This window comes from Candoia aspera, chromosome 13 (assembly GCF_035149785.1).
Source record: "Candoia aspera isolate rCanAsp1 chromosome 13, rCanAsp1.hap2, whole genome shotgun sequence".
NCBI classification, from domain to species: Eukaryota; Metazoa; Chordata; class Lepidosauria; order Squamata; family Boidae; genus Candoia; species Candoia aspera.
In genome coordinates this window covers 921625-944694 of record NC_086165.1, presented here as the reverse complement: position 1 = coordinate 944694, position 23070 = coordinate 921625, and the positions used below count along the sequence as shown (strand labels likewise).

Here is a 23070-nt window from a genome sequence, read left to right as displayed (position 1 = left end):
CATCTGTTTTCAAAATAGAGCCTGAGAGGAGGTTTGTGGACTCCACCCAGTCCCCGTTTTATTTCTGGCATCATCTTCTGTGGGGAAAGGATGCTAAATCCACCCGTCAGAGCCTGGGCTCTTGGGGACAGGCTGGGGGGCAACTAAAATAAAGTCTTGGCTGTGAGAAGAGGGCTGTTCTTGGCCAGCTCAGAGCCCCCTTGGGCCTTCTTTACATTTTTTGTAAAATGTAAAACCTTGGGATAAGATGGAGGATAGGTAGAACATGTGGATATTCTTTTCTCCTGGTGCAGGAGTTAGAGGTGCATCTAAATCAGTGTTCCTCAAGCTTGGCAAGTTTAAGATGGGTGGACCAAATCCCAGAATTCCCCAGCCAGCTTTAGGATAGATCTGGACCCAGGCATAGGGCCTCTGATTGTGAGCAAAGGGAGGCCATAGCTGCCAACCCCTTCTGAATCACGACCCAGAGCTATGTGTGTTTTTTTGTGGGCATTTCCACAGCTTGAGGCCAAGTCCTGCGGTTTTTCCAAAATAAACAGGGAAACCTAATTCTGAAGCTGATGTGCCTTTTTATAGCCTGGAGCAAGAATAAGGGAGGACTCTGAACGGCAGACAAAGTTATTCATTTAAGGTTTGGGGTTTCAGGCCACTGTCATTAGCAGAGGGTTCTTTGGTCAAAGAAGTGTTTCAATGAAAGGCTGGCTGTGCAGGTCACCTGGAGCGCTGAAGGCCAGGGATCTGGCACTTGGCGCTGCCTGGAAAAATCCCAGCAGGGCTGGCCCGCTGGCCAGCTGAAATAGCATTGTCTTGTCCTTTTCAAAACAAAACTCCAGCGGCTGTAGAACCACGTGGCCTATTACTGCAAGCCGTAAACCCTGAATGGTTCCAAGGAGAGCTAAGGACACTTCAGACTGTTGATGTGCAGAGGCCCAGGGCATGTGTGCTCGCAACCTGATCTTTTCTGGAAGATTTGGATCACAGATCTTACGGTCCTTTGCCATGGTGCACCCATCTGATGTTCAGAGGAAAAGTGATCAGCCCTTCTTTCCTCGTGTTTTGTTCCAAGGGGCTTTCCAGGACGGCTCAGTGTTGCACCCTTCAAGGGCCTGGGGGGTGCTTTGGCAGGCAGAAGCGGGTGGATGAGTTGGTTAAACAAAGAACAAACCATCGCCCGTTTACAAGAAACACACAACGCAGAAAGAGCATGGCTTGGGAGGATATTTTGGCAACACACAGACTTGATTAGGACAGAGGAAAAGTGGCAGAATTTGTGTATAGTTACCACTTGGACCACTCTGTGTCTGGGTGGGCTTGAGGCAGAGTACAATGTCAGGAAGGGTCAAAAGTGGAAACCCTCTGAGATGGGGGGCCATCAGGAGCAAGGCCCCGTGCCCTGCTGGAATGGACCCCTGGGCCATCCTGTCCAGCGGTCTGTTCTCCCGTCAGCCAACCAGCTGCCCAAGGAAGCCCACCCGTCTCCCAGCAGATGCCCTTCAGAGGCAGCCCCACCACTACCAAGGCTAAGAGTCGCTGATCCCCCGGGCTTCCACGAATCGGTCCAACCCTTTTGCGGAGCCAGCCCCACATCTCGGGGTAGCAGATGCCAGCCAGCCAGCCCTTTGGCACGGAGGCTGCCCATGGGGCAAGTGCGGGGCTGCAGGGAGGGGCGCCGGGGAAGTCCCAGGCTGTGTGGACAGTGAACCCGCCCCCCTGCCCGCCCCAGGCGCCCGCCCCGCCAGGGCCCCACGCCAGCAGCGGCTCGCTGGCCGAGGCAGCCTCGCCGGCCCTCCGCGGGGACCGGCCTCCTCCGGGGCGCCGCGGGAAGCGCTGCCGCGGGAGGGGCCGAGGAGGCAGACGCTTGGGGGTCCCGGGTGCCCCCACGGCCGCTGACCCCCTCCCGGCAGGAACGCTCCGCCTGCGAAGGGGCTGGTCCCGGTGCCCCCTGGCGGCGCCAGCCGCGCGCTGCCCGACTCCCGGCGGGGATGCCCCGGGTAGCCCAGCCCAGGCGGACTCTCCGCCGGGAAGCGCCGCGAGACCCCCCAGCAGGGGAGACCCCGTCCTCACCGGGCGCCGCTCCGCCGAGCCCGCGCCCCGTGCGAGGGAGCTCCCCGCAGGGCCCCTGCAGGCTCTCCGGCCCAGACGCCCCCTGGCGGGCACCCGGGAACTGCAGCCGCCGCCGCCGCCTCTAGGGAGCGGCAGACAGCCACCCCGAGGGGCGCGCCCCGCATCTCCGGCTCCCACGCGAAGGCGGCGTAATGCGGGGCAGGGGCCGCAGGGCCGGGAGCGAGGGGCCGCGCTCGCCCGTTGCCCTGCGGCTGTGCCGGCCGCGATGGGCGCGGGAAGGACAGGGGGAGGAGGGGCCCCGCGGGGGCGGGGGCGCTTTCGCGCTGGCTGCCCCTCGGCTTCGCTCCGCAGCCGGAAGCCAACGCGCCCTCTTTGGCCCGCGAGGATCCTGGGCCCGGATGCGAGGGCGGGCGAAAAACCCGCCGGGAGGGTCAGCCGCGGCCGGGGGCGTGTCCTGCGGGCGGCGCAGGCGCAGGCGCGGTGCGTCGGCGTGCGTGCGTGCGTGCGCGCGGCGGGCGACGCGGGCGAGGAGCGGGGAGGCCGGCGGGCGCCGCCGCCGCCATGGAGTGCCCGCACCTGGGCGCCAGCGTCTGCCTCGCGCCCGACTCGGCCAAGTTCCCGCAGGGCTCGCCCTCCTCGTGGTGCTGCAGCGGTGAGTCCCGCCGCCGGGCCTCCCGGGGGCCGCCGCGGGCCTGAGGTCTCCCCGGCCGCGGGGGGCGGCCTGTCACAAAGGCCCGTGGCCGGGAGAGGCCGCCGAGCGGGGCGCCGGCTTTGTTCCGGGCCTCGGCCCTTCCCGGAGGAAACATGGCTGCTCGGCCTCCGGGGAAGGCCGCTCGGGGGGCGCCCGCTGAGGGGCCCCTCCGCCTCCCGGAGCAAAGCGGGGGTCTCTGCGGCGGCGCAGGGGGGGAGAGCCGCCGCGCTCCGGTCCCCCGGGCGCTGGAAGGTGGGTGGACTTCAACTCCCAGGATTCCGCGGCTAGCTTTGCTGGCTGGGGAATTCTGGGAGTTGAAGTCCCCGCGCCTTCCAGCGGCCAAGGTTGAGGCACGCTGATTTAGACCTGCGGAAGAGTCCGGGGCGGGGGTGTCGTTCCGTACGCAGTTCGGGGTGGGCTCGCCCCCCCCCGTGCCTCTGCCTTTCCTTCCTTCTCGCCCCTTAACTGCCCGGGGGGCGGTGTGGACGCGCGGTACCCGAGCCCGCCCTCCCGCCACGCCGAGCGGGGTGCAGCCGCGCTCCTGGGGCTGGGCTGGGCTGGGCGGGCGGAGCGCCTTTCCCGCAGCGGGGCTCCCCGCGCGGACCTTGGGGTCCCCCCGCGGGCCCCGCCCTTGGATCCGCAGCCGCCTCGTGGCAGCGGTGGGCGCCCCTTGGCTCCGTTACGGGCTCGCGATTGGAATGCCGTTGTTTGGCCCTTGGGCCGCCCGGAGTGCCCATCCGGCTTCCTGCCGGGGAATCGGTGCTTCCAAGCCTTCTGCCTTGCCCCGCTTGTATGTTTTGTATTCGGTTCATTTGGCCTTGTTAGCCACATTGGAAAGTAAAGGGCGCTATGTGCAGCGATTCTTAGATCTGGAATTAAGAAGTAAAAGACTCAAAAGTACTCAGCATCTGAGTCAGGTTTGCATGAAGGGTAAGGTTATCTCCAAGAAAGGAATTAAGGCAGAGATACGTCAGCATGATGCTGATAGGTTTTATAAGGGTTTTTCCGTGAGGCAGAACAGTAAAGCACAGCTTGACCAGTTAATAGTTTAACTTTGTGAACTTGGTATTGTTCTGCATTAAGATAATAGGAAGTGTATCGGAGCAAACGTTTGTGCCAAAAATAGCTGTTGTCTGTTGGAAACCAGCATTTTAGTAAAGGTAAAAATAATCAGCACATTTTAATTGTTGTGCTGCTGTTTACTGTTTGTTCTTTGTATTGTTATATATTTCGTTACTGTTTTATATTCTGTACACTGCCTAGAGTCTCTTGGGATTAAGGCAAATAATAATATAATATAATATTTCTTAATATCTCAACCCCACCAACTTTGAGAATGCTTATTAAGATCTACTTCATAAAAAAATTTACATAATCATTTAGATAAAATCCAAGATTTTATTTAAACTTGTTTTGGACTGTCTAAAATTGAACAATTTGTGTACTTTTAGTGGCCCTTTGAGTAGTTTTGCAGCATCATGCTGTGACTACATCTAGGCCAGAATGAATAAACTTCCTATGTTCCCTTATGTTTGGGAGATTTTAAAGTGAAATTTCACAACTCTTCTTTGAAAACCCCCTGATTTGTTCCACAAGAAAGGAATTCAGTTAGTGAAATTCCTGGATATTTTGCTTGCTCTGATGCCAAACAATACAAGGATGTTTTTCTAACGTGGAGAAGCCGTATTGCATTATAATTGATGGTCTTTTTGCAAAGGCTTGTCTTGCTGCTGTATAAATGTCAAGGCCTTGGAGTGGTTTTGCTGAGCTGGAAAAAAATGTTAACAGATGGATTTAAACGGGCCCATTGCTGGCTGTGATGATGTCCTTTGAGATAGCTTAAGAGTTGCCTGTCTTTTAATCTGCTGTCTTCCAAGTTGGTTAACTTTTGCCAAGTGAAAACCTGGCCCAGGCTTGGCCAGTGGTCCATTGTGGGATGTTGCAGGAATGAACTTTTAATGAAGTAAATATGTATGTATGTATGTATGTTAAACTAAGTCTCTGTGGGTGACTTTATGGATACATCCACGCAGTTTTCTTGGCAGCAGTACTGAAGCAGCTTGCCGCTGCCACCTTCTGGGACTTTCTGCGGTCCAGCCCAGCAGCAGGGTGATTACCGTGCCGTCTCCCGCTAGTGCTGTCTAGGCAGGCGGGCCCAGAAAAGGCCACCCAGGTGCTGCTACCTGCGGAGATGAAACGATTACCGGCCGCTGATAGCTCTAAATCGCTCTTCCATCACGCTGGCTGAGAGACATTTCCTGAGAGACATTTTGTATTTAGGTTTCCTTCTTCCCAAACCCATTTGGTCTGATTTGCGACCTTCATTTATAAATCTAGAGCAGTAGTAACGGAAGTACTATGCTATTTTTCGTATCCATGTAGCAAAGAAAAGCTCAAATTATTAGCAGATTATGGTCTTCAGTTCTGGAATTTGTTGGCCTGTCTTGAATGCCCTCCCCCAATAGCTGTTAGATGAACCCTCAGAAATTTTCATGTTCAGAGTAAGAAGACCTAGATAGCACTGAGAGCGTCTAGTTCCTTCTCCGTCAAAGATTTTTGTAATCCATGGCATTTCTTGCTGACATTTCATATGTAAAGTTTTTTTGCCCCAAAGGTTAATTTTTTTGCCCCAAAGGTTAAGTTGTTTTCAGGGTGACTTCTTAATTCATTGTATTTGAATTAAGAAAGCACCTGAACTTCACCTTTGTCCTGTCTCTTTTACAGTGTGGATGAATGCAGCCCTCCTTTGGTTACACATTGACCTTAATTGCTCTCTTGGCAGCTATTAATGTTTGCCTAGTTGAGAGTTTCCATTCAGCATCACAATAATTGTCTCATGAGACCAAAAAAAAAAATAAAAATTAGGGCATGCTCATAATCTGCCTAGCCCTGCAGTATCTTCCCCCACCTCAGGGCAAAGTGGGCAGGTGGGGAACTTCTGCAAAGAAAGGAACAAGGGAAGGAGAAACTTCGAAGACCTGGAGTTTTTTCTCCCCCAGGCCAGGGAGTCCTAGCAGTCGAAGAAGTTGAGGACAAGGTATATCCGGTTGGGATAGCTGACATCATCTGGGATTGCTTCTGTTGGTGGTTGAATAAGCCATGCCATGAATCTAGCAGTGTGCAAATTTGCCCTGGCTTGACCACACTGGGGCAGGAGCCATGGCAGGCCACCTCACAAACCAGAAGTGCCATTGGTGGCGATGACAAATGCTGTGCGGGTGCCTCTTTTGTGGCTGCTGGGGGCCATGTTTGTCTGGGTCAGCGTTCTTGGTGAAATACTTCAGAGGTGTGCCACAAGGAAATTGCAAGTGCTTTCCTTCTCAGAATGTGCTAGCAGAGCCAAAAGTGGGTGTTATAATTGCTGCTGCCCAGTTTTTGTGCCCTCCTGTTTGCCCAGCACGAAACCCAAACAGACTACAGGGATGGCTAAGGAATGAGCAGGGCTTGACAAAACAGGATGAGTCCGAAGGCTGAGAGGAGTTATCCAAAGTCTGAGCGAAGGGAATGGATCATCATCCAAGACACAACCTGTGGTGATTCTGGATCAGGTGCTGGAATTTGAAGCCAGCCATTCTGTTCTGGCCTGTTCAGAATTGCTGGCTTCTGCACTCCATCGGCACAGCCCTCCCTGGAGGGAGCAGTTGACTGGCTGGAAATGGTATTCACCCACAGGGCACCCTGGGGTAGATCAGTGGGCCCCAAGAAGCCTTCCCTGCAGAACCACAGCTTGGTTCTGCTTGCTCTCTGCATTTGTGTCCTCAGGTGCAACAGTTCAGGATGATGCCAGTGGGAGAACGTGATCCTGTGCCTCCGCTTAATTTGCACATGCTTGCTTTCTCTTTGCTAAGATACTGGGTGGCCTTTTTGTACAGTGCTTCGTAAGGAAAGGTTTTGCATAGCTTGACTTACTCAGTGCCATCAGCGAAAAGTAATTTAGTTCAGCACTGCTTTAATCCAAATAGTCCTTTGATTCTGCCTTTGCTGGATGGGCCAGCTTGATGTGATTCGGCAGGGATGGCATTTTGTCCCTACAAATCCGCATAATTCAAACAGGGTAACTAAGATGGCTCTGTGGTTTTACTATCAAGTATTGGATCACCACAGAGAGGTATAAATCCCTATTAAATGGCAGGCTTCTAGGTTCACTTGTGCAACTGTTGTCAACAGACTGTCCTTTTCTCATGGCGACTGGATGAATTATTGCAGCAGAGGGTAGTTCTGTGAAAAAACACAGCGGGTCGTAACACATTAGATTGTATTTTATGCAACAGGAAAGTGTTTCTAAGAAGCAGTGGAATTGTGGCCTTTAATTGAAAGACCTGCAGCCAATGGCACAACTGTGTAGTCCTTCTGAAGGGCAAATCACCACGCCCTAGCTGAAAGGACAGTAATTAGGGGTTCGTGTTGGCAGCAGCAGAATTAACTATAGGGAAGCTAATCAAAATTCCTACAAGCAGGATATGAGAATTATTGATTACATTCTATCTTTAAAAAAATTATACTTTTATTTAATATTTTGAAAGAGTGTAAGTGAAAAAAGTGTACATAAGAAAGATATGAGAGACACAAGAACACAGAACGTAGGATTATCCCTATTGAACTTAAAATTGAGCATACTTGGTTAATGCAATACAAATTGCTACAAAACAGTAGACAGTGCTAATTACATTCCAGGCAAGTGTTTTATCTTCGATGGAGACCGAAGCATAGCAACTATACATAGCAATTTATCAGAAGCTGTGACACACAGCTGAGGAAAAGCGATGTTTTAGGCCTAAGGATTTAGTTTGCAATACTGTGGCGCTTAGTGTCAGTGTTTCACGTTAGTAGTACTTGGAATTTTATGCAGATGACTTTATCAGTGCAATAAATAACAAGTGAGTTCATGATCCTTGTTTCAGAAAGCTAAGCAGGGTCAGACCTGGCCAGTACTTAGATGGGAGGCCACTCAGGAAATAGAAACCGAACAAACCACATCCAGAAGGAGGCAAGGGCAAGGAAGTTCAAGAAAACTCTGGAAGTGGTTGTGGAGTCTCCAGGAGTCACGCTGCACTCAAAGGCGAAGTTACCTTTATTTTGCAGGATGCTTAAAGATAAATGCAGTATGAATATGGAGCAAAGCACACACGCAACAAGCTGCAGGCAATACCAGGCACGGAGCAGAAACTGCCACCCGCATCCATGCTTGTACAAGCCTTCACTGTAGCAGAAACAGTGTCCCCAGAGCCAGGCCCCTCTCAAAGCGCCCCGCGCCCCAGATGCATGCTGCCCCCCAACGCAGAGGGGTGCCCAGTCCCAGGAGCTTCTCTCTCGTGGCCTGGCAGTTTGCCTGTTTAGGATGTGTTGGTCAGTGAGGGTTATCTCAGATCAGGGCGTGGGGAAGAAACGCGGCAGAAGGCAGAAGGACGTGGAGGTGAACAGCCAGGCTGCCGTTCGGCCCTGGGTTGGGGCTGACTCACACACGCTGAGGGGCTGGGGAGGCTCTTCCGCCGTGAAGGTCACATGCAGAAGAGCAGGGGGGTTCCCACCCGCATCCTGGTTGAGGCTTCAGACTCCTTTGTGGCCAGCGGGGCCTGAAGGTCAGAGGGCTTTGAGATTCTCAGCTCGTTGAGCTAAATGCTCGCTCAGAGTCGAAGGGCATCACATTTGGTGTTGCAGCCGGTGCTGAAAGCTGAGCAGCCGACCACAGTTCCAGGCGAGGGATTGCGGAGTGCCACAGGAGCTCTTCCCTCCCCAGAAATGGAAAATAACTTTCTTTACTCTTGTTCAGCCAGAGTTGGCTAGATGGAAACCAGGTCCCCAGACGGGCATGTAAATATTTAGTGGATACCACTGAGTTTCAGTTTGGTGCAGGTGAGAGTGAAAACAGTTTGATAATTGCTTTACAGAAGCACTTTAAAATAGTTTTAAAAAGAAAAACACAGTATTCTTTTAAAAAATCTCTCTGGTTCTGTTGCATAAGTGTTCCTATTCATTTCAGCTTCCCTGGAAATGTTGCCGTTGCTATTTCTCTGTGTCGACAGATCTTACTAATCCCTACCGTCCCAGAAAGAGTGTTTCTCAGAACGAACCAGATCTGCAGAAGGAGGAGCTAGGTTCCCCAGCCTGTTCCTTCAGCAAGGTTCGGTTTGGGTTCTTGGTCCATTTATGTACTGATATTTATATATGCTAGAATCTCTGGTTTGCAGCAACAAAATCATACATGACCCGTGCTATAACAACAAGAAGAACGCAAGCAGAAATAAATCAGGAAGAAATCTGCGTGGACGGAGACCACTCTCGAATTGCCAGATGCCAGGACAATCCCACTTTTCTCCAGTTTCTGGAAGGCCAATAACACCTCAAGAAGGTGGCTATTGCAGGGATGGGGCCACTCCTGAGAAAGCTGGTCTGGGGTCCCTGCCCTGCCTCTGGGGGACACTTCTTTGGAAGGATCGGAATGGAAGCCAAGGTTGTGAGAAGAGAGGATAAAGGGGAAAGGCCAAAGGAGGAGTGGTGGGTCTGGGAGGGAGGGGCTCCAGGGAGTTTGGAAGCCAGAGCAGCACTGCTGTTCCTGTCAACTCGCCAGTGTAGCTCCAGCTGCGGCTTTCAGCTAATGCTTTTTCGGAGTGGGATGACTTCGCCTAAACAAAGGGACAGGTTTTTTGAAGCCGCCTTGGGCGTCACCTCCGGGCTGATGCCTGAGTGCTTTTGGACTTGGCACTTGTTTTATTGTGCCACCGTCTTAGAGGCTTGGGCCTGTGGGATAAGATGGGCACTTGGGGCGCAGGGACAGTCACAGGAGGTGAAGTTGAACTGAGCCCAGAGTGGCACACTCACTCTGCATGGTGCATAAAATGATTGTTCTGCACTTGAAGGGATTCTGGGTCAGCTACAGCACTCCAAAACTGCACCCAGTGCGTGAAAGCTAACTATGACTTGCTTTATATGGCAGCACATTTTCATCTTTTACAAGGAATGGTTTGGCTAATTGCAAATAATAAGCAAACATTTGGGCACTTCAGATTCTACCTTCTAAACAGTGGTATGCTTTCTCTCCTATTATGCAATAGAAAATACAGTTTCTGAATTGATCAGTTAACAGGAAGTTGCTGAAAAGAAGGATGTCACCCCAGGCTGCCTTACAGCATCAGAGATTTTTTTTTTAACCACATCCCTCCTAGACAAGCATTTGATGCTGTTCTGAAAAGACTTAGACTTCCTGCTGTAGAGCTCAGGTGGCCTTGGAGGGTATCTTCACTGGGGTCCCTGATACAGAATCAGTTAATTCCAGTTACGTGTCTCTGAAAAGTGCTTTCTATTACACTTTTTTCCACTGCACCGAGCTAATTGAGCTTAACTAGTGTTTGGTGATACAGGAGAACTGACAAATTGTGATTAACTTTGGGGTTGGGAGCCTTCTGCACTTACTTAGAGACAGGTATGCTGAGAGGACAAGTTTGTCCTAGGTGGTTCAGCCCTTCAGGGTCAAGCCTCATGTGTTAGATTTTAGGCTGTAGCGGCACAAGGGGTTTTGCTCAGAGAGGTTTGGTGAAATTTGGCCCGTGGTTCATGGTCTCTGCCTGCCTTCACCAGGCAGAAGGCAGTCAAAGGGCACTGTGTTGATTTTTTCCCATCTGTCTTCCCAGTATATTGGTTGTCCAATTAGTGGTGGTATCTTCTTCATGCTCCGCAGGTTGTAGATACCAGAACCTAATGAGGTGTGAGGTCATTGCGCTTTTTATATGCTCTGGTTGATCAGTAGTGAGTCTGGTACAGCGACCGCCTTGACTCAGTTTAGCTTCTCCCCAGTTCATAACCCGTCCAGTGTAACGGTTTATATTATAGTGTGGTTGGCTCTGTTTTGTTTTGTTTTGAACATAATTCTGGGTATTAAATACATCAAACACAACTGGTTAAAATGTGATGAGGGAAAGGAGTGTGCAGTTGAAAACATTGCGTATGGGAAAAATGTATTGAATTTATATCCCGCCTTCCTGCTTATATAAGTACTAAATACTTAATTTTAAAGTATTCAGTTTTAAAGTATTCATACCGCATGACTTCTATTATGACCATTTCCCCCCCGCTAGTTTCCTGGAGCAGCTGATGCAGTGAAGCTTGCTTGGTGAGAAATGTTTTCTGTGCAATGGAAGATCAGCTCGGTAACTGGTTTTTTGTCTGGTTCCCTCCCACCCCAATAGTGTGCCGCTCTAACAAAAGTCCTTGGATCTGCCTGACCTGCTCAAGCGTCCACTGTGGAAGGTGAGTGCAGGACATGAGCTCCCGGGGGTGCTGCTTCCACGGTCTCCCCACTTCCTTGTTGCCCGGGGCAACAACGTCTCGAGAAGGACCAGCCGGCCTGACTTTGGCATAGACCAGCTCTCCCCGCTCGGTTGCCCCCACATCTGTTCGGACTGAGACTCCTGCAGTATGGCCCATGAGCACATCTGGGGAAGGCTGGCCAAGATTCCGGGTGTAGTCACGTCTGTTGCTTCAGAGTTGTCCAGTGAACAAGGATAAGGTGCCGCGAGGGTCGAGAACGTGTCGCCGTCCGCGTTTGGTAGAACTGTTGGGCGGTTTGGTGAAGGAATAGCCGTCTGTCCCCAGTCTCTGTGAGGCTGTCCTGCTTGCGGTCGGACAGACACCTGCATCTGTTCCTGCGGCTTTGTGTGGCTGCTTAAGAACAGAAATCCACTTGCATGCTCCTGGGGGCACACTGAGGTGGAAATGCTTTGGGTTGGCATCTAAAATGGGAGAGATAAAATAATCTTTTATCAGAATATTTGAAATTCCTTTGTTGGGACCAACAGCAGGAGCATAAACCCCACGAAACTGACAAAAAGCCCCCTTCCAGTCTGTGCACCATTCGCTCATGCCCAAGGTTTTGAATCTGTCGGAGTGGTCCTAAACCTGCTGCGTTGTGTTGCTTTAAATCTGAAAGAAATTGGGCAATAATAAACAGGAGCCCACACAGTTGCCCTCGAAGCCTGTTCACTGGTTAGAGAAAGCAGGCACTTTGGGGAGGAAGGCTTCTAAAACCTCAATTTTGTTTCTCTTTTGATCCTTCAAGGTATGTAAACGGCCATGCAAAGAAGCATTATGAAGATGCTCAAGTTTCTTTAACGAGCCCTAAGAAAGCAGAAAAGCAAGACAAGGTTCAGCATATGGTGTGCATGGATTGTAGTAGTTACAGTACCTACTGGTAAGTTCATTTTCATAATGCTCCTGTTAGCAGCCACCAAATGTATTTAAAGTGGTGGATGGAGACTGAGATGGTGCTGTACCTGAGGCCACATTGTGGAAAGGCCAAACCAGCTCCCAGCTCACTCCTCAGGGCGAGGCGCCTGCTCACTCCTTATTTGCATGTTCATCTGACCCTCTCAGCACGGAGGAACGTTCCGCCCAGTTCACTGAAATTCTGTAACTCTTCCATGCGGGATTCTACATTTGTTTGGCTAATCCTGAGCCCCAAATGCCAACTCAGAGAAGCAAGCTTTCTAGAGCTCAGTTTAACAGGAAAACCCTTTGAAGGATGGCAACAAGATAGTGTTTCAGTTCAAATCAGGGTCTGAAAGCCTTGGCTTTGTTACCTTAATGTTCCAGGCTTTTAAAATGTACAACTGAGCCTTGATTCTTGCAGCTCACGGTACCTTTCCGATGCTTCCTTCAGGGCTAAGCCAATTCCTTGCTCCTGGCACAGATGATGTCTTCACCAAAATTACTGAAGCATTACTCGGCTCTGTAAATTAAAGACTACAAAGGTCAACTGTATTAACAGGGTTCTTGCCTAAATTTCATTTTTCTGTACTGAATATTTGGTCCCCAGGGCATGATTTATACCTATTTTAGGCAGTAATTAGGAATCAAAAGATGCAAGTCTGAAAAGCAAGATGCTAAAAATAAAAGTGAGAAGGAAAACACTTGGCAGTAACTAGAAAAAGGGAACACTTACTATACTGAGAGAACGTTCCGCATCTTGTCCACATTGCATAATCGTTGTTGATTGCAAGTGGGAAGCATTTAGTAAGTCCAAGGCTCACGCTCCCTTGGTTACCTTGAGCGGCTTCCGCATTGCCTTGGTTGCAGATTCCAGCTGGGCAGCTTACGGGGTCTACCACTGTGGCGCATAATGCAGTACAGTGGAAATTCAGCCTGGTGAAAGCTGAGCCTGGGTGAGTCATTGAGCGACCCATCAGCTGAGGTGGAGCCGCTCGGCTTCTGATAGGGTTAGACTGGCAGAAAGACCACGCAGGATCTTTGAGGACTGAGCTTGGCCAGGAGTCACAGAATTGTTTGGAAAAGAATTTGGGATGGGGGGAAGCTCTGCTTGCTCTCCTGGAGGAAGCGGGTGGGCAGCTAAACCCATGATACCTACCGTGCTTTCCTTCTACTGTTTCAGCATTTTGTGCTTCAGTCTCAAAAAGGCAGGATGCTCCCATCCCTCTTGAAGGGGGAGAGATGTCTGTCTGTTGATCCCCTTCACCGCCACCCCCTAGTTTTCAGTTCCGCGGTCTCACGTTAGCCGAGCACGGGGGACAGGGCATCCGCGGTGCCGAAGAGCGGCCGGTTGTGTGATTGTTGTACGTTTTCTCCATAGTTATCGGTGTGATGACTTCGTAGTGAATGATACCAAACTCGGCCTGGTACAGAAAGTCCGAGAGCATCTACAAAACTTGGAAAAGTAAGTGGCATGGCCTCTCTGTCTGAAGGTGGACCTGGCGATAGTGTTTCTTTTTAGCAGCCTCGCCTTGTGAATTGTATTTAGATCTACGTGTGTCCTACCCTCCACCAATTTCCATGGGACGCCGTCTGGGAGAATAGTTCTAGGAGGCCCCACCAAAATGAATGTGGGGGCAGCCGTTAATTTCTAGTAGATGGGTGAGCCTTGATTATTTGGTTGGGGTCCTATGTTTTGATGCCACAGGTGTTACCCATTTGTGGCATGGCTTCTGTCTGGGACAGGCCCTGAGAACCCTGAGCTGCCATTATCCTAGATGGGCTCAGAAACCAGAATATCTTGGGCTGGAAAACAGGCCCCAAACAGAACTGTTTGTAAGGTTCTGGGTGGTTGGCCTGGGTGAGCATACATCTCAGGGTTTAAAACGGCACTTCTAAGAGCAGCGATGTGGTCTCGTGGGAAGTGTCGATTCAGAAAACAGTTTGTTATTTTAGATCAGAAGTTTTAGGGTAGACTTGAGTGTGTTCATCAGATTAATGAAGATATCTGATAACATGCTGTTGAAAATAGAACTGGGTTTGAGGCTGTTCTCCAGGGAATACAGAAATTTGCTTTGAAATTATAATTGTGTGATACCTTTGTAGTCAAGGATGAGTCTGTGTGGGTAAAGGAACATTCTAGGTATAATAGGCAATTTTAAAACATTTATTTATAAGTTGCATAAATGGTATATATTGTGACTAGGTTTCTTTGTAATGTGCTCTCTTTGTGTAGTTAAATGTGCCTTAAAACATCAGTTTATTCCTTCCCACAGCTCAGGTTTTACAGTAGACCGACATAGGAAAAGAAAACTTCTTGAAAGTGCCTCTGTAAACAGCAAGTTATTAAAAATAAATGTAAGTATGCTTTCATTGTTTGTGCCCTCAGCTTTCAAGCACTAGCTTTGGAGCAAATCTCATTGATCAGTGAGGTTCCTTTCCAAAAAAAAAATGGGGGGGGGGCTTTGACATTTAATTGGTTCTTGCCTGATGGCCCTGCTAGTGACATTTTCAGTGCTGGTGGTGTTTAGTGCCCAATTTTGAATGTTAAATTAATTCACTTTCAGCTGAGAAAAAAATATGCCGAATTTGCATCAACTCTTAGCTGGAACAGGCCAAATAATTAGCTGCCGTTTTATTCAGCCTGGAATAAACTAGCCTTGAAGTTCAAGTGTGGCCTTGTCCTAAGAGAATGCAGATGTTTGCTCAGAACAGTGAACCACGCCTGGGCAGGCTCCAGGCTTCCAGTTCACTGCTGTTGGGCCCTTCCTACCATAACCAGGAGAAGGGCTTGGTGTGTGTCCAGAGCGGGGTCTAAATTTTCCCATGGAAGAATGCCGGGGCATCAGAGAATTCAACCTAGCTAGAAACATGGGAATGCACTGACTGATTTTGTGTGATTTCAGGGGTATTTCATGAACATTCTAAAGTTTGAACTAAGTTATCATTTTATGTGCTCTAAATTCTCTGTAATTGACTAACTAATTAAACACTTATCCTAATATTTTAGAAGTTGATTTAGGAGTCTGTTTTGTGCCAGGGCATAATGTTCCTTTAGAAGGAGAAGGTAGGTTGAAGAAAATGGGTGGTTTATTGTATGTCAACTCATGGTGATCTCCCTGGTTCGCAGGGGACCCCCACAAGCTTGTGTGCGACAGGTCTTCGGAATTTGGGGAACACATGCTTCATGAACGCCATCCTTCAGTCCCTCAGGTACCTCTCGTTCGGGAACGGGGCACCTCCCCCACGGGGCCTGCAGACTGCTCCATGCTGTGGATCTCGATAGCACGTTCCACGCCAGAGTCTTTTTCGTCCACCTCCAGAAACACTGTGGCTCCCCTTTCGTGTCTGCCTGCATCTGCTTTAGTGGCAGAGTTGTCCCGGCAGGATCCTGCTGTGCAGAACTCTTACCACGCAGGTTCTTTTTCAAGTGCGTTAATATGCAGGAATGCCCCGTGCAATTTCGGAGCAGCGGCGGCGGCGGCGTTATTATTTTAAACACGCTTTGGATTACCAAGCAACTGCCAAAGACAGCAGCTGCCCGCCAGCCTCTTTCCGGCACGTCGGCTGATACGTCCTTCTTCCTGCAGCAACATTCCGCAATTCTGCTGTTACTTCAAAGAACTGCCAGCGGTGGAACTTCGCAACGGGAAGACTGCCGGCCGGCGGATGTACCACACGCGGAGCCAGGGAGACAGTAGCGTGTGAGTGGCTGACCCCCGAGGCAGAGGGTCCCAGCTGTGTCCAGAGACAGACAGAGCCAGCATGTGCCTGAACGACTGGCCGAGAAAGAAGTTGCCGTTATGTGATACTTGGAATCGGTGGCCCCCTAATTGTAGGCTAAAAACCCCTCGGTGGTTAGTTGTTCACAGACGTTTTTAACCCGTTTTCTTTCTAAGAACGAATGTCGCTCTCCTCCTCCAGCTCCTTGGTCGAAGAGTTTCGGAAGACGCTGTGTGCGTTGTGGCAAGGGAGTCAAGCAGCGTTCAGCCCCGAATCCTTGTTTTACGTTGTTTGGAAAATCATGCCCAACTTTAGGTGAGTCCTGCACGTTTCTGGACCAACGTTCGTGAGGAATCAGTTACTTCCTCTGAAAGGCATGGCTTTGTGTTGGCCACCGTGTCCTCTGACCTTGTTTGGAGGACAGCTTGGTCCTCAGAAGGATGCCCACTGTGGGCCAGAGGGCTTGGAGCAGTGCTAAGAGGAGTTTTCCTTGTTTCTGGGGCTTAATGGTGCTAAGACACACCACGTTTCTTAGTCACGCAGCGTGGGTGAGAATCCCAGCAAACCCGGAGCTTTGGGCAGGAACGTGGCGTAAAAAGGCAGATGTTCCAGAAGGCTGAAGCCAAACACACTGGGCGAAACTTCCTTGATTCTCTCCACATTAAACTAGATTCTGTCACTGTAACTGAACGAGGGCTGCAGAGAGAAAGGTTCTTGTGCGCAGGAAGCCTTTTCCACCCAGGCTGTCACCGTGATTGGTAGTTCACGCCAGCAAATCCAAGTGTCATTCCTCCCCAAGGTCTCCCTGTCCTGGCCCCTGAACCTCCTTCAAAGGAGCACTGAACTCTATTAGGATTAATTGTGCAGAAAGGTAAGTTGCTCCACGTTTTCAGGTGGTAGAGATGTTCTGTTGATGTGCTGATGCCTCCAACAGTGCTGAAAAGATGCTCCGGATGCCTGTGACATGAGAGGCCCAAGCAGGGAGACGGCGGAGGCCCTTCACCTCCCCTTCCACTCGCCCCAGCGCACTTCCCCAACAAGAATCAAGGAGGTTTGGCATCAGTTGTTCCTGGGGGAGAGCAAAGCCCCCCCCCCCGCCTGGTTTCCCCCGGTCCTGTGGCAGGAGCCCCCTCCCAGGCTTCTCGGGGGCAAAGCGAGAGTCCGGCCCTCCAGCTCGCTCTGGCAGATTTTCAGCACGGTGGGCGCCTCTGCCTTCGACAGAGAGTGGGAGACGGGCACGTTCTTTCACAACGCACAAAATGAATGTGGGGGATTTGGGGGCAGAGGCATCGAACTGTAGTTTTGGCCATGCGTGTGGCGGCCAAGGCCAAGGCCACCTTGCCCGCCTCAGAGCAGGAGGAGAAGTGTGGGGGGCCCTCCTGGGGGAGGGAGCTGCGTCTGGGGCATCGTGAGTCCTGACTGCTTCCAGGCCTCCGAACCAGGCCCCGCCTTCCCTAATGGGCCGCCCTGCTGGGGTTTGGGCTAGAACTGCCGAATTCCGGAAGGCGCCCCATTGGGGAGAGCGGGTCCTGGGTGCTGCCCATCCTGGAAGACACGGCAGGTTGCCTTGGCGGTCCTTTGGGGTCCTCGGGGCCCTGCCTCCGGCTTGGCTTGCTTGGCCACGCGTCCCACAGGTTTCCCTGAAAACACCAAGAGCTTTTGGTGTTGCAGCTGTATGTAAAAGACGCCTCCAGGGTGTGACGAGGGACGAGGGTTTGTACATAATGTAAAAACTGGTCAGCTTGTGCTCAGCCAGGGGAAGCGAACGTGGCTGTGGGGTGTTTAATGCCAGTTGAAAGAAGAGGAAGCGTAGGCATGAAACTCTGTGAAAAAGGAGGCTTGGAAAACGCCGCTGAAAATGGAATTGGGGCAGCCCAGGCATCTTGGTAACAACCGAAGGAGCTGGAGAACCCTTACTGCCCGATACGCCACGTGGTGTGGACTCGGGGGAGAGAGAGAGTCCTCTTGGTGCTCTAGATACTTCTCCGCACTGGTGGGGATGCTCTGAAGGCGGAGAGGTGCCACGTGCAGCTGGGTGTTCTTACCTTGCTGGTTCTTTGGTGGGGCAGCTGCCACCCTTGCCCAGGCACGTTTCTTTCGCTGTGCTCCCGCTTGAGACTGCAGCCACAATCCTGGTGCCGTTGCTCTGAGCAAAGACAGGCATTTTCATCCGAAAGCGGGGCTGCTGGCCTGGGGGGTGGGGGGACTCCGGGGCAGGGGAGAACTTGACACTGGGGTAGAGCGTGTGAGATTGGGTTAACTTTTAAAAACCTGATGCATTGCAAACTTAAGGATAATAAAAATATCTCAGTACCTTGAGCTTTTTCTGGAGAAGGATGTCTTCGATGTTAAATTGTTCTTTTTTAAATGCACCATTCTCTGCCTTAAAAGTAAGCTGTCTGGATTAAGTAAAACAAGGTGTCCTTAGGGTCCTCTGTAACTGCTAATCCATTTTTACTCTGCTTAAATGAAACATCTCCACCTCCTGGTTGGCCTTGAAGATAAACATCCATTAATCTTTTTGTTTTCTGATTGCTGTTAGACTTTTTCTCTTCCAGCCAGTGAGAGACTTGAGTGTGGAGAAGCTCCTTGGTTTCCTGAGGGGCTGCATTCACACACATAGACTGTGTGTGTGTGTGACCTGCACACGTGCACTCACGCACACATGTATATCCCATAGTGCCCTAAAGTTTGAACATCTGAGTTTGCATATTAGAAGGATTCTTACATTGGGCAGTGAAGGCCTTCGTCAGGAAGGGCTTTATAGATCAAGTCCTCCATGCGCTCTGGTGATTTGAGAAGCAGTTTCCCTTTTCATTCAGGCGGTCTGCATCCTTGACCGTGTCCTTTCCACCTGCCCTGTGCACAGTGTGCGTAGACGTTGGTGATCAGTCCATATATTCCTGGATTTGCTTATGCTCAGGGGGTACCAGCAGCAAGATGCCCATGAGTTCATGCGCTACCTCTTGGATCATCTGCATCTGGAACTCCAAGAAGGCTTCAACGGGGCTGCCCACACAGTCATCGTTCAAGGGAACCCTGGTCTCCCTGCTGGCGGTAGATGCTGCGTGTAAGTTTGACTTCTTCCGTAACCTTGTTTCAGGCAGTCCAGCAAAAGAATAAAATTTAAGTTAAAAAGAATTCTGAGAAGTGTTGTCAGAGCTTGTGAATTCTCATTGAAAGGGCTATTGTTCACCGCCTTGTGTTATTTATAAAAATAATAAATATCCCTAATTGAGTTTCTTTCTTGTGGGCCTCTGGCAGTAATGTTGTTATGGGGTGGGCCTCTGGCAGTAATGTTGTTAGAGGAGAACTTCTGGTGGTTGGCAGTTGGCTTTGGCACACCTGTGAGGAGGACAAGGCTTAGGTCGTGTTCGCTGGGGCCATCTTCGACGCGTGGGGACTCCCGCAACAGAGGCGTGTCGCTGATGGAGGGCATCCTGTGTAGATATCCTTGGGGAGTAGAAAGGCAGTATCCTCCTGTCCTCTAGAGGACAGCAGCAAAGGGAGGGTGGTGGCTTAGCAGACACCTCCCACCTCTCTCTACCCCACCGGTTGCTTCCGTACAAACGAGAAACACCTGAACAAAAATAGGACAATTAGAAGATCCTGGCACAAGCCCTAGTCACAGGACCTGCTGCCCTGACCCTCCTCTCCCCATCTTTCCTTCAGTAACGGCACTTCTACTGTTGTTACAACCATCTTTGGAGGCGTTCTTCAGAATGAAGTCAACTGCTTGATATGTGGAACTGAATCTAGAAAGTTTGATCCATTCCTAGGTAAAGGGCTTAAAACGTACCCACCTTGAAAGTATCTAAAGAGCGTTTCCCTTTTTGTAGCGCTGATCACGCCAGACTCTCTAACTCTAAAAACACTGTGCTTTTTAGACCTTTCCCTAGATATTCCAAGTCAGTTCCGGAATAAACGCAGCAAGAACCAAGAGAATGGACCAATATGTACGTTGCGGGGTGAGTTCTTCGAGAGTTGCTCTTCTGTCTCCGTAATCCATCCTTGATCTAACAGTTACAGGTGCAGGAGGTGCCCGGGACTAACCACGTTCATTGAACTCTGCTCTAGATTGTCTCCGCAGCTTCACAGACCTGGAAGAACTTGATGACTCGGAGCTCTACATGTGTCACAAATGTAAGAAGAAGCAAAAGTCCACCAAGAAGTTCTGGATGCAGAAGCTACCGAAAGTGAGTGCCACTTCGTGGAGGTGGCAGGATTTTTTGTGTAGAGATAGAAGCTGCAGGTTCTCGGCAGTCTGCGAGTGGACACTGACATGTTGGGGCCCAGGCGTGAAAACCGTTTTTTGCGTTTCCGTGTGGTGTCTTAAAACCTCAGAGTGAGTACCTCTGGCATGTCCAGTACTCACGTTGCACTAAATGGTTGCTATGCCTGTGAGCTTTTGTGAACTACTTTGAGATCAATAGGAAGTGGCATATAAATATTTTAGGTAAGTAATTGCTGTTATTGTGAAACTGTTTTGTTTTTTTTGATAGAATAATGTATCTCCGTGCTCCTGCATCCAAAGCCTCTGCAAAACCATGCTTTAATTTTAGGGTTTTAAGAAGCTTACCCATTAAGGGTTTTGCGCTGGTGTGTCCCCTTTAATGCCCAGGTGCTGTGCCTGCATCTGAAGCGCTTTCACTGGACGGCGTACCTGAGGAACAAGGTGGACACCTTTGTTGAGTTTCCTCTGCAAGGCCTAGACATGAAGCGTTACCTGCTGGAGGTATGGGGACGCGGCCTGGGAAGAAGTGGGGTGGAGAGGCCGAGACTTCGGGTGCACTCAGCTCCTTTCTTCCTCCCCCCTCCCTGTGCAGCCTGAAAACAGCGGCCCAGACAGTTGCCTCTACGACCTCGCGGCTGTGGTGGTGCACCATGGTTCAGGGTGAGTGCTCAGAGGGGTCTGTGCCAGGGACTGCATTCTCATGGGCCTCGGTCTGAAAACCTGGCATGTGTTGAAATATGGTGGGGCAAATGGAAGCACCGAGGGGTGGGGAAGGCTCTGGCCCAAAGCCCTCGGGGGCACCCAGGAACTTGTGTGGCTCACCCGAGGCCTGCCTGCCCTCCCTCCTCAGAGCGGCCATCTTCAGTTGGCCTTCTCCACGAACAGGTGGAATCCCTCTCGGAGAAAGGAGTCACTAAACTGGCCGGTTTAAACAATCGGAAGCCCTTGAATCCTGGGTGGCGAAAAGGGCTCAGCTCGAGGGGCGCCATCTTGCACGGGTTTCGCTCCCTGGCAGCCTGCGTGGCAGCCACCCTCTCGAGCCGCCCGCTTGCTCTGGAGCAGGAGGAGGGGCGTCTCCTTTCACGCCGTGTGTGCTGGCATTTTCAGGGTTGGCTCTGGGCATTACACCGCTTATGCGACTCACGAGGGGCGCTGGTTCCACTTCAACGACAGCACGGTCACGCTGACGGACGAGGAGACCGTGTCGAAGGCCAAGGCCTACATCCTCTTCTACGTTGACCGGCAGGCCGAGTCTGGATCCGAGAAACTTTAATGCCTCTGTCTGCCCTGTGCATATCAAGTCCAATGGACAAAACATTTCCAGTTCTCCACAGATACTTGATCCGAGACTCTTGATTTCATTGTGCACTTTTCAAAAAAAATTTTTGTGGGTTCTAGTTTTACATTGTCGGTAGTAGCATTTGATTTATTAAAAAATGGACACAAGCTAACTTTGTTGTTAGTTATACCGGAAAAAAGGCAAAACCTCAGCAGATACTGATGTGCTGCTTAAACTCAAATTTTATATATAGTTTCAGGAGCGACTTTTATGTTTGACTTGCCTATATCAATGTTGCAGTTTGCTTTCTGAAGGCACATTGACACGAGGGAACCTTGATTCCTTCTGATCAGCGCGACAGGGTGCTCTGCTGAGGAACGCTGGCGACACTCCCGGCTGCTCCTCTCTTAGGAACAACGGCTTGTGCTACCATCAAACCCTGCGCGTGGGACACACGGACAGACTTTGGGATCTTTTCTTTTTTAAGGGACTAAATGGGGCTGCATTAAACAGGCCATGTAACTGCTGCTATTTTTGTTTCTCTGAAGGCTGTTTTTTAGTCTGTAGATTGTACTTCGGTAGATGGCTGCATTGTTTGTAATAGAACTCTTTTTTAAAAATCCTTTATATGAATATGGGAAGTTACTATTCTGCTGCAATTAAGGTACCAAAAACCAGAGTTCAGGATTTGCTAGTCATTTCACTAGCACAGTGTGTAGAATCACTCCATGAATGTCACAGTCTGACCTCCTGCCTTGGGATTATTTGGAAGAAAAATGGGAAGGACAGTATTAAGCGTTCTACACTTGTATCCCATAAACTACAGTCACAGACCACTGAAACTATAAAGAAGAGATTCAGAAGAGAAGGAATTGGGACAGGTCTGGAAGATGGCTTTTCAGTCTCTGCTTTCCTTAAGAATCCTTCATGGAAGAGGTTTTGTTTAAAGCTGTTTTGTTCCAGGTGAAAGAATTAATACCCAGAGTTGGCATTACATTTGTTCAGATCAGCCAAATGTGTGTATAAACTTGTGAATTCTCCAGCACTCTTCAGTTCAAGGAGGGAGGGGGAGGAGGAAAGTCCAAAAGCTGAAAGGGACAGCGGGGTGGGCAGGAGGTGTGCTGCTTAAAGAGCTGGGAATGGCAGGCTGGATTTGGGATATGCTGGGAGCTGAAGCGGGAAGGCGAGGCCTCCAAGCAAAGGAGGAAGGGCTGGGTCTGCACAGTCTCCCACCTGGCGAAGCCTCCCTGGCTGCTCCTGGCCGAGGCGAGGAGGACAGCACAGCAATGTAGGACCACCGAGCCAGGCAGAGTTTTCCAGCAGACGAAGCCAAATTCTGCAGAAGCAGGGAACAGTTGTAGCAACTCCCCAAGTGTCTTACTGCCCCCCCTAAACATGCACACAAAATTAGGTTGGTCCGTGAGACAAGAAAGCCCAGGTTCACAGTGGGACAAGATCCAAGCCCGATTCCTTCTTGTGAGTTGCCAGATCACATTCCCAGGTTGTGGTTCCTTGCAGCCAAGTGGACCGTTTTCCGGTTTTACTTTCTTTGGCTGAAATGCAGGCTTTTGTCTGCTGGGAGCACTCGTGGCTCTGCTGGTTTGAGAGAGAGAAGCTGCTTCTCCACTTGCGCCCTGCATGCGCCCATCTGCGTGCTGGTGTGATCCCATGGGTGCCACAGCGTATTGGCCCTGTGCGTGGCTGCCGTGTCCGCTTCAGGTGAGGCCAGGGCTTAACTCAGCGCTCTGGAACCTCCCAGAGATGTGCTGCACGCCTTGGGATTAATCAAGGTCAGGGGGTGGAAGCGTGCCTTTCTTGGTAGTTTAGAACCACAGGAGTGGTGGGAAAAGAGTTCCGGGCAGGTGAAATAGTCATTGGTCC

The 23070-nt window shown here is 50.6% G+C and overlaps 2 protein-coding genes across 3 annotated transcripts in view; both read left to right on the top strand.

The window, feature by feature from the left end:
- Nucleotides 1–23070, top strand: part of RAB8B (RAB8B, member RAS oncogene family) — a 187128-nt gene that overhangs the window by 53510 nt on the left and 110548 nt on the right. The gene's annotated exons all lie outside the window — the stretch shown is intronic.
- On the top strand, nucleotides 2570–21809 carry USP3 (ubiquitin specific peptidase 3). Of its 2 annotated transcripts, XM_063313835.1 has the most exons (15): nucleotides 2571–2716; nucleotides 10939–10999; nucleotides 11808–11939; nucleotides 13335–13418; nucleotides 14230–14311; nucleotides 15084–15166; nucleotides 15544–15657; nucleotides 15878–15991; nucleotides 18600–18746; nucleotides 19349–19455; nucleotides 19564–19644; nucleotides 19754–19872; nucleotides 20298–20411; nucleotides 20503–20570; nucleotides 21018–21809. In XM_063313835.1, exons 1-15 carry the CDS (start codon nucleotides 2626–2628, stop codon nucleotides 21181–21183), a joined length of 1563 nt encoding a protein of 520 aa, XP_063169905.1. In that variant the 5' UTR covers nucleotides 2571–2625; the 3' UTR covers nucleotides 21184–21809. The 2 variants fall into 2 exon arrangements, with proteins under 2 accessions (XP_063169907.1, XP_063169905.1); XM_063313837.1 differs by lacking the exon at nucleotides 15878–15991 and having other exon boundaries at nucleotides 2570–2716.

Coding starts and splice junctions, on each gene's coding strand:
- USP3 (XM_063313835.1), top strand. CDS start 2,626: ATGGAGTGCCCGCACCTGGGCGCCAGCGTCTGCCTCGCGCCCGACTCG. Junction 13,419..14,229: donor CATCTACAAAACTTGGAAAA/GTAAGTGGCATG, acceptor TCCTTCCCACAG/CTCAGGTTTTACAGTAGACC. Junction 20,412..20,502: donor TGAAGCGTTACCTGCTGGAG/GTATGGGGACGC, acceptor CTCCCTGTGCAG/CCTGAAAACAGCGGCCCAGA.